The sequence below is a fragment of the Grammomys surdaster genome, unplaced genomic scaffold, assembly GCF_004785775.1.
Source record: "Grammomys surdaster isolate TR1022 unplaced genomic scaffold, NIH_TR_1.0 126109, whole genome shotgun sequence".
Taxonomy (NCBI): Eukaryota; Metazoa; Chordata; class Mammalia; order Rodentia; family Muridae; genus Grammomys; species Grammomys surdaster.
The window spans coordinates 3,290,742-3,300,961 of record NW_021620917.1 but is presented as its reverse complement, the minus strand read 5'-3'; the positions used below and the strand labels follow the sequence as shown (position 1 = coordinate 3,300,961).

The following is a 10,220-nucleotide window of genomic DNA, read 5'->3' as shown; positions in this document are numbered from 1 at the left end:
GCCTAGAATCCCCCAGTGAGGGGCTGGGGTGTGGCTCAGTGGTAGAGCCCCTACCTAGAATCCCCCAGTGAGGGGCTGGGGTGTGGCTCAGTGGTGGAGCCCCTGCCTAGAATCCCCCAGTGAGGGGCTGGGGTGTGGCTCAGTGGTGGAGCCCCTGCCTAGAATCCCCCAGTGAGGGGCTGGGGTGTGGCTCAGTGGTAGAGCCCCTGCCTAGAATCCTCCAGTGAGGGGCTGGGGTGTGGCTCAGTGGTAGAGCTCCTGCCTAGAATCCCTCAGTGAAAGGTTAGGAGTATGAATCACTAGTGGAGCACTTGCTTAGAATCCCTCAGTTTGAGCCTGGGGCTCAATGGCAAAATACTTCCTAGAATGGATGAGGCCCTGGCTTCCATTCCCCGAATTGCATTTAAAATGAAAATGGTACACCAGAGAGCTCCCACCCCCTTTATCCTATGTGAGGGTTCAGATCAGAAGTAGGCTGTCACCAGCACATGCCACTCCTGGGCTTGCAGCCTCCAGAACTGGGAAGCAGTGAGTTTCTGTGGTGCATGTTACAGCAGTCTGAAGCAGCTCAGACACAGCGGAGGCTGCTAGCCTGAAACCTGGGCAGCCAGGGCCAGAATAGAGGCATTCTCTTTTAAATTCATTGAGCCAGACCATTGGCATACTTCAAGTAAAGACAGCCTCTGATGCGGGGGTGGGGGAGGGGGTGGTCTTATGATAGGATAGCCAAATCCATGAGGAAGCTCCGTCACCAAAGACAGCAGAAGAAGACAAAGGACTTTGCCATTTGGCAGTCTTGGAGGGGAAAAAAAAACATGTGAAAAGTCAGAGGGAAACCAAGAAAGCAAGTGGCTGAGAAGCCCCAGGTCACAGATTAGGACCAGAAGAATCCAGAAGGAAATGCAGACAGCCATTTCCCTCTCCTACTTCACAGGATAAGAACATTTAAGGCTGAGGAGACAGTTCAGTTACGTGCTTGCTGCAAGAACTCAAGTTCAATTGCAAACTCTGGTGTAAGAGATCAGGTGTGGTGGTGCATGCTGCAGAAGGGGCCATGGCGGGGTACAGTCAGTAGACCCCAGGGTCTAAACAGACCCTGTGTCTAAAACCACCAGGTGGTGTGAGGCTGGAAAGGTGAGTCAGCAGCTAAGAGCACAGTTGCTCCTGCAGAGGGCCCTGTTTCGGTTCCCAGCGCCCACAGAGCAGCTCAGCGTTATCTGGAACTCCAGTTGCAGGAGATCCAATGTCCTCTTCTGACCACCAAAGGAACCAGGCACGCAAACAGATGCATACGTACATGCAGGCAAAACATCGAAACATATAAAATAAGTAAATCTACAGTAAAGGAAAGAAAAAGAAAGCAAGGAAACAAGGTGTGGCAGCTGCTTCAGGAGGGACAGCCAAGGTTGTCCGAAGCCAACACATGCACAAGCACCTATGTGTATGTGGGCATTCAGACGCACACTCATGAACACAAAGACACGGAGTGACAGTGACTGAGAGAGAGACACACACAGAGAGAGAATTTAACAGTAAAACGAGAAACAAAAGGAAAGTAAAACTACTGTGCAGGAAGGAAGGCAGCCACCAGGAGAAAAGGGCTCCACAAATCCTGCCCTTCTCAAGGCAGGCAGCCTCCTTGCCAGTGGAGATCAATCAAAGGCTAAGGAGAATCCCCTTAACAACTCATTAGCTTGCAAGAGTTCCGGGATCTGCTCTGGGAACTGGCCTTTGGGCCTCCCCGAGTCTCTGGTTTCTTCCTGGTTGGCCTGTGCTTTTGGCAGAAATGCAAACCCCATCTGTCCCTCTGCCTCCATGCCCTCCAGCACCCCTCGTTTTGGGGAAGCTTCATTTGGCTCAGGTACGGGGACACCACTCCACACTGAAACCATGGGGTCTGAGTATCTGCGAAGTTGCAAGTTTTCCTGCTGACAGCGGAGTTTCAGCCAGGCAGGGTGTGTGGGGCTGGCAGGTTTCCACGGAGTTCTGAGATGTCTCCCCCTCTGCTGGGCTCTGAATGAAAGGACAGCTGCTTCCTTGTCAGCCCTTCTTCCCTTTGCCCTCCTCTCCATCTGTGATGGCCCTGGGATGGAGTTAATGACTGTCCTTGGAGTAGCCACTGAAGTCCTTGGGGTGTGGGGTGCTGAGCAGACACCAGATTCCTGTAGCAGGGACATTCAGTATCCTGCATAGGCCACCTGATTCCCCCAAAGCTTCCCAGAGGCCCAACTGAACCAAGAGACTTTTCTCATGCTCAAAACCTGAGCTGTGTAGAAACTGCTTGGCAGGGGTGGCAGGCGCTGAGACTTCTGCTGTTAAATGAATGCACATATCCAAATGGGTCCCGCATCCTGGCCAGCTGGTGCCAAATGAAGACTAGATGTCATGGCAGGCAAGCCACTGGCCCTCCTGAAGGAGCCTGCCACCTCCTCAGAGGGATTGTGCACTTCTTAATGCTGTGAAGGAGTGAAGGACCTGCCCCTGCAGAGTGCCGTTTCAAACATGAGCGTTCCAGCTTCTATAATAAGCATTGTAAAGTACTATTTGTTGGCTTTCAGAGAATAAAGAGGAGAAGGCCTTTCTAAATCCCATCTTCCTCGGGGGGAGCTTCAATTTGTTTATCGTTAGAGACCTGACTCACTCTGTGTCCAGTGTGCTGGTAGTAGCAAGTCACTTACTTCTAGAACACTCTAATGTGAAGGCCTGGAAGTTCACTGAGCCAGAGGAGCCAGGCAAGGTTTAAAGAGTCCTGGTCTCCTCAGATAAAGACATAAACCTTCAGTCATAGGAATAGAAGATTCTTTGCCAGGTTCTATAAGGAAAGCCAGTGGTTTGGGCAAGAATGTGTCTTTGGCATCCCATGCCATCTACCCCATATATTGTCCTGGTTTTTAAAAATCATTCACATGATCAGTTGCATGTTAAATAAACACGGCTGAGTGCCAGGTTTTATACTGGACCACTGGACACAGTGGCGAGTAAGAGCAAATATCTACATGTGAGTGGCAGTAACAGTCAGGCAGAACTGCTACAAAGTTTCCTTGTGCCTCTGGCGGCCACAATCAAGCAAGGTGGATACTTTGCCATTAAAGGGCCAAATAGTAAGTCTTTTCCTGGCCAGATGATCTCTGTTGCATCTGTGCATCTCTGCCATGGAGTCACAGCCGTTAGCAACATACAAACTAAGGAGCATGCCTATGTGCCAATAAAACTTTATCAGCAACAACAAAAAGAACAAGAAAGAGGCCAGATTTATCCTATGAGCTCAAGTTTACTGAGTAGTGAGTGGAGCCTTGTTTGATAGACTGTTTGCTGTCTGCCAAGCCTTATAAAAATCTGACTTCCTGAGTGTTGATTGGACAGAAGCTGTCGTGTCAGATACTAATGTGTGAAGTTGCTAAGCTACAGGTTAAGGTTAGCTGCTCTTGTAGCCAGCTTTCTTTCTAACATCTTTATCTTTCTCGCTTCATTGTATGTGTGTGTTCTTGATTGTGGGTGTTTGTATGAATATGCATATTGAGGCCAGAGGTCAACTCTCCACCTTATTTGTTGAGACAGGGTCTCTCACTGAACCTGGAGCTCACTGATTAGAATAAGCCCTCGGGGCAGCAAAGAACCTCCTGTCCCGTCGTCCCTCCCATCTGTCCCCCACCCCCAGCACTGGGATTACAGGCATGCACCATCCCTAGCTTCCAGCTCTTTTATGTGAGTCCCAGGGATCAAATCAAAGTCCTCACACCGGCACAGCACAAACTTTACTGACTGAAGCATCTCTCCAGCCTGGAAATTCTTTCTCCTGTCTGATGCTACAGACTTTAAGTCATATTCTCCTCCAAAGCCATTTTTCCGTCCTGCTGGGTCTCTCTTTGACAAGCCAAATGAGTCTTTGACACACACTGTATTTATATGAGTTACTTTGAGGAACATGACCTGACCCTGTCAGAGGTGGGTGGAAGACAGCCCGAGTATGCAAGATGGGGACATCACATGCTGTCTGCCCGTGCGGGAGAGCAGGGGCTGCTGTTCATGGATGTTTTCAGAAGAGGGAGACAGAGAACAGAGGGTAGCCATCTTTAGAGGCCTCCAGAAGCAATAAAGCAGGAGGCAGCTGCTCATGGAGGCTTCCAGAAATGGGAACAAGAAAGTAGAGGCAGTTTAAGGAAGCTTCTGGAAGAAACTGACAGTTAGTTGCCTAGAGAAGTCAGGGGGAGGAGCAGACATGTTTGAACCATATTAGAGAGCTTGCATGGACAGAGGTGCCTAAAGCTATGTGGTGCCTTCAGGTAATAACAAGCAGTGATTAGGGGAATATGACAGCCAGAGCCAGACAGTGAGTACCCACCTGGTCCTGGCAGTCACCCGTCCCACCTCCAAATCAGAGACATGTGAAAAGGGGATAGATCCAGCAGGAGGGAAAGGTCAGGGATGTGTGACAATGGGTCACACTCCAGTCATTCTCCATCGTGCCAGGTGGCTTTCTTGGAGCCCTGAAATCCTAGGTTGAACCAACAGAATAGAAGACTGATAGCAAACAGACATCCTTCCACAGTGTGTAGTGTAGACACCAGCTATGGGACAGCAACAGTATGGGGGCTGTAAAATGGAAGACCTTCATCTTCTGCTCACAACACTGTCAGACTCAAGGGGAGAAGTAAATAGAGACCGACGGTCCTGTCCTGACAGGACCTGCCTGGCTTTGGCCCCGATAGCGTGAAGCTTGATCTTTATTAATTGAGTAGTTGGTCCTGGACTCAATGACAGTAGCTCAGTTGAGCTGTCTGTCTCCCAGTCTTGCTGCCCTTCAGTGACCAGCCATACCTCATCCTCTCCTCTGAGTCGAAGCTCAAGGGTTACCACTTCTCTTCCAATCCATTTGGTCACATAATAGGGTGGCCCTGAGTCCCAGAGCCACCACCTTGATCCATGCAGCCCCTGTGGCAGCATACATGACATGTGACACCTGATCAGGTCATTACTGGGAACATCCACAGGGTCAGAGAAGCACCTGGCCCTAGGTAGATGTCCCTGAGCCAAGATAGAAGACAGATAGAATCAAATGTGTTGGGCATGGATGCAGAGGGAGCCCCAGAGGATGCCTAGGACTAGCCTTCCTTCAAGAAAGGTTTGCAGAGATGGGGCTGGAGGGCAGAGACAGGCAGAGAAAGTGTTCACCCAGGCTGTGGAGACTCGGAGGATCAATTAAACTCCGTGAACATCCACTGCCCCCTCACTCAGCCACAGAGGACCTGGGAGATAAAAGATACAGCAGTGGCCCTCTCTGCGGAGCTCAGGTGGCAGGAGTAGAGGCTAGACCTCCAGAGCTATCAGGATTCATGAGGGATGAGAGCACTCTCCTGTTGCGGCCTTGCAGGTGGCCACGTCTCTCCCTCCATTGCCCTGTGTGAGCTGCCGTGCTCACTCGCAGAACGCCAGCTGCTCATCAGCCGCTCTGACCTTCTCTACCTGGTGTTTCTGGACAGCATCCCGCCTCAAATGTTAATGCTTCTTTTAAAACTTGAGGTGAAATTCACAGAACACTAATTTCGCCATTTTAAAGAAGACAGTTCCTAAGGTAGTAGATTCAGAATGTATTTCTACCTCTTCCAACTAAGTCTCAGCTCCTGAGACTTATCTCCAAGAGCTCCTGCTCCCCTCCCACCCCAACCCTTTTCCACCCCACCCCTGCTTTCTTCAAATCCCACACCCCTCCCACCCCACCCCTTCCCACTGAACACTGCTACCCCATCCCCTGGCATTTCAAAACGGAGTCTCTTATGCTACGTTGACTCAGGGACAGGCTTCTTTCACCCAGCACAGTGTTTCTGAAGTCTGTTCACCTAAAGCAGGTGCCAGTGCCAGTGCCCCATGCCTCATCATGGTAAACTATGCTCCTTGTTCATCTGAGATAGGTGCCTCAATTTTACCCTTGGCTGTACTGCACAGAGCCTCAGAGCACTGTGAACTGGAGTGTACAGCGCCTTAGGTATGTGCAGGTGAATACAGCTGTGTGCAGCTTCACACAAGTGCATGGAGGAGCGTATAGGTGTGTGCAGGTGTGTACATGTGTGCTACTGCACATACATGTATATAAGTGTATGTACATACCTGTGGACACATACATATATGCAGGTGTGTATGAGTACATTCATGTGTGCATACAGTCAGTCATGTTCAGGTGAATACAGGTGTGTGCAGGTCCATACAGCTGAATGAAGGTATTAACATGTGTGAAGATGCATACAGGGGTATAGAAGTGCATGCTACTGTGTACACATTCATGAATATAGACATACATATACAAGCACAGGTATGTGTAGGTACATTCATGTGTGCACACATGCAAACAGTCACATTCAGGTGAACACAGGTGTGCACAGGTTCCAGTGTGTACAGATGTACAGGTGCATTCAGGTGGGTGGATCAGTGTGTGGGATATGGTGCATGCCTGTGCACTGAGGTGTGTGCATCAGTGTGTGGGGTACAGTGCATGCCTGTGTGTTCAGGTGTGTGCATCAGTGTGTGGGGTACGGTGCATGCCTGTGCACTGAGGTGTGTGCATCAGTGTGTGGGGTACAGTGCATGCCTGTGTGTTCAGGTGTGTGCATCAGTGTGTGGGGTACAGTGCATGCCTGTGCACTGAGGTGTGTGCATCAGTGTGTGGGGTACGGTGCATGCCTGTGCACTGAGGTGTGTGCATCAGTGTGTGGGGTATGGTGCTTGCCTAAGTCCTCTTCCAGCTCTGCAGGGGTTTTCCTGCTTTAGTCCGGACTACCCACATCTCGGGCTGTTCTGCTTGTCTCCAGGAAGCAGGCATCTAGCATTCTTGCTTGCTGCTCCTCCTCGTCCTTCATCCTTTGCATCATCATTCCAAGGTCACCATGAGTTCTCAGGCCACTCCACATACACCCCTAGTGGTTTGGCCACCTGCCAAATCAGACTACTCTGTAAACTGATGAGCACAAGGCCTGACTGGTCATTAAAGTCACTTACAGAGTATTAAATGCCAGGACAGGGTTAATTCTGGCTGAGCTGACTCTCAGTCCACTTTCTGCCTGTGTCCCATGATCCCCAGGGTCACATGGCCACAGAAGCTTCAGAAGTCACACAGACTACTCAAGGAGCCACAGGCTGGAGGGTTCAGTGGTGTCCCTGTGGGTTCTGTCTGGGACAGCCCAGGCGGCATCAACAGGGCAGATGAAGCTGTGGTTGGCTTGCTTAGCCAAAGCAAGTGACTAGGATCACTAGGTTAGAGGTCATGGGAAGTGTGAGTGTCCAAATGCTAACTGAACAAGCTGTGGGACATGTTCCCAGAAGGAGAGTCCTAGGGACAGCCCAATGGGGCCTCACAGGCCAACTTGGAAAGCACAAGTGTTTATAGACACTCCTCAGACTAGCTCTGCCCTGAGGTGTGTGTGTGTACATATAAGTAAGCATGTACAAGTGTTTACTTGTATATATATACATCTGTGTATGTGCATATGTGTTCATGTGTGTACATGTGTTTGTGTGTGTTCATTTGTTTGTATATACATGAGTGCATATCCATGTGTTTGTGTGAGTGCATATGAGTGTACATGTGTTAACCTATACCTCTCTCTCTCTCTCTCTCTCTCTCTCTCTCTCTCTGTGTTACCATGCCTGGCTTAAAAATATATATTGTGTGTGTGTGTGTGTGTGTATAAATACGTGCAGTACATGTAGAGGCCAGAAGAGGGCGACAGATTTCCTGGAGCTGGCATTACAGGGGGTTGAACTGCTTGGTGTGAATGCTGGGCACTCATCTCAGGTCCTCTGCAAGGCACTGCATGCTCTTAACCTCCACACCATGTCTCCAGCCCTCATGTCTGGTTCTAAGGATCAACCTCAAGCCCCCATGCTTGTGCAGCAGGTTATATGCTGGTTGGGCCATCTGGCCAGCTCCCAGGGTACTTTGTGGAGAAGGGACAAGGCCTGCATGTTCTGATGTTAAGCAGAGACTCTGCCTTTTTTGTATAATGTCTTCCTTATGCCAGGGCCATTGGAGTGTGTGTGGCATATGCTCAGGGAGGAAAAGGTCAGGTGGTCCCCTGGAGCCAGCAAGCGATATAAATGGCTCCAGATCCCAGTGAGGAGGACATCTGTGCCAGGACTTCATCAGTGTGCACCATGGGATCCTAGCTGAGTCTTCCTCTGAGCCTTTCTTACTTGTCACATGAGAAGACAAAGCACTGTGGGTGGCCCTCTTTCTGTCACCCAGAAGCTAAGCCTCAGGACCAGGCCTCCCGAGGCCAATTCAGTTCTTGACTAAATTTTGAACTGAAACCCTCCCAGATGTTGTGTGTGCTGAGAATATCAGGAGCCCAAGTCTCCATGGCAGGAGAGGTGTGTGTCAGAAACCACAGCCTCCCAGGTATGACGTAGATGATGCCTCTGCTCTGCCCATCACAGCCAGGCAGATACGTACAGGACACCAGGCAGCCTTGGTCACTGTGGTGAGTTCAGTCTATCTCAAGATCTCTTTCCATAGGTTGGTGCCATCGGGGACGAGGAGGAGTGGGTCACACTCTATGAGGAGGAGAACGAGCCTGATGCCCAGATGTTGGAGATTCCAAACCTCACTCCCTACACACACTACAGGTGAGAGCCACAGGTGGGAAGCAACCACAACAGGTGGGAAGCAACCACAACTGGATGTGTCTGTAGTCTGAGGAACCATATGGCATATGGAAGTTAGCATTCTCAAGTAGAGAGCTGGGGAAATGGTTCAGCTGGTAAGTGCTTGATCTACAAGCTTGAGGACCTGCGTTTGTATTCCCAAGAACCCATTAAACCTGCCAGGGGGTGGGGCATGGCACATGGCTATAATCCCAGCACTGGGGCTTGCTAGCCAGTCAATCTAGTTAAAGTGGGTAGATCCAGGTTTAATGAGAAACCCTGTCCTAAAAAATAAGGTGGAGAATGATGGAGAAAAACATTCTATGCCAAGCTCTGGATTCCACACGTGCACTTGTGTTGGAACATCAGAACACACAGGCGCACACACACACACAACACACATGCACACATACAACACACATACACAACTCACAAGGAATTCTATAAGTAGCAATAAAAGAACATACACAAAAGCCCTAAGCAAGATACATAGTTTGAGGATTGTTCCAATTCATGGTTGGATTTTAGGCTGACCAGGTGTTTTCCATCAAGGCAAACTGTGGAAAAGACTCACGATTACAGTCGTGACATAACCAGGAACCGCAGGCTGCACTCCTAACAAAGTAGACGTCCCAAGCACCTTGATCTGCTTCCCCCTCCCATGACCCTGGAGTTATTCTTCTCACTAATCAAGTGTTTAACATGGCATTTAACCTTTCGCTTCTGGATCCTGCCGCTTACCCTGGCAGTAAATCCTGGGCCTTCACCAAGAGGAGTGTGATCATGAGCTGTTAGCGATGCTATCCGTTCCCGTAACATCATCTAGAGAGACGAAATTTCCAGTTATCACCAGATGTTGAGTTTGATAATGTCATTGTTCTGCCAGGATGGATACACTCTGTATATTCAGGGGAACGAGGGAGTAAGGACAAGCAATTCAAAAACTGGAAGGTGAAATTACATCTTCACGAAGAACATTTATTCAATCCAATACCAAAATTAGAATTTTTTTAAAGACTAATGAGAGAGTTGTTTTTTATTCTGTTCATTGGAACACTCTTCCCAAGCTTATAGCAGGTAAGTCCAGAGACAATATACTCAATCCTCAAAAGGCAAACATGTGATTTCCATGGGCCACTCAGACTCAGGACTTGGCATGAGAAATCACAGGCAGCTGTGTAATTAACCCAACCATCAGGAACCACAGTAAGGAAGCAATGTCCCTGTCTTACAATCATGGTAATTTAGGAGATCACTGAAACAAGCATTATGTGTTCTTGTTTAGGGCTTTTGTTATATGTAAGTTCAGTTCAAATAATTATCGAGGAAGAAGACATGGCCAGATATGGTGGTGCAAGCCTGTCATACCAGCTACTGAGGAGGCTAAGGCAGGAGGATTATAATTTCAAGGCCTTCCTAGGCTATACAGTGAGTTAAAGGTCAGGCCAAGCAATATACCAAGGCTCTGTCTCAGAAATTTAAAAAGAGCTGGAAGCATGGCTAAACAGTAGAGCCCCTGCCTGAATCCCCCAGTGAGAAGCTGGGGTGTGGCTCAGTGGTAGAGCCCCTGCCTAGAATCCCCCAGT

General features: G+C 49.3%; 1 protein-coding gene across 1 annotated transcript in view; it reads left to right on the top strand.

The window, feature by feature from the left end:
- Sdk1 (sidekick cell adhesion molecule 1) overlaps positions 1 to 10,220 on the top strand; it is a 620,720-nt gene that overhangs the window by 484,607 nt on the left and 125,893 nt on the right. Inside the window, exon 22 of the mRNA XM_028756035.1 lies at positions 8,507 to 8,616. Coding sequence (XP_028611868.1) covers positions 8,507 to 8,616 — 110 coding nt within the window. The remainder of the gene's footprint in view (positions 1 to 8,506; positions 8,617 to 10,220) is intronic.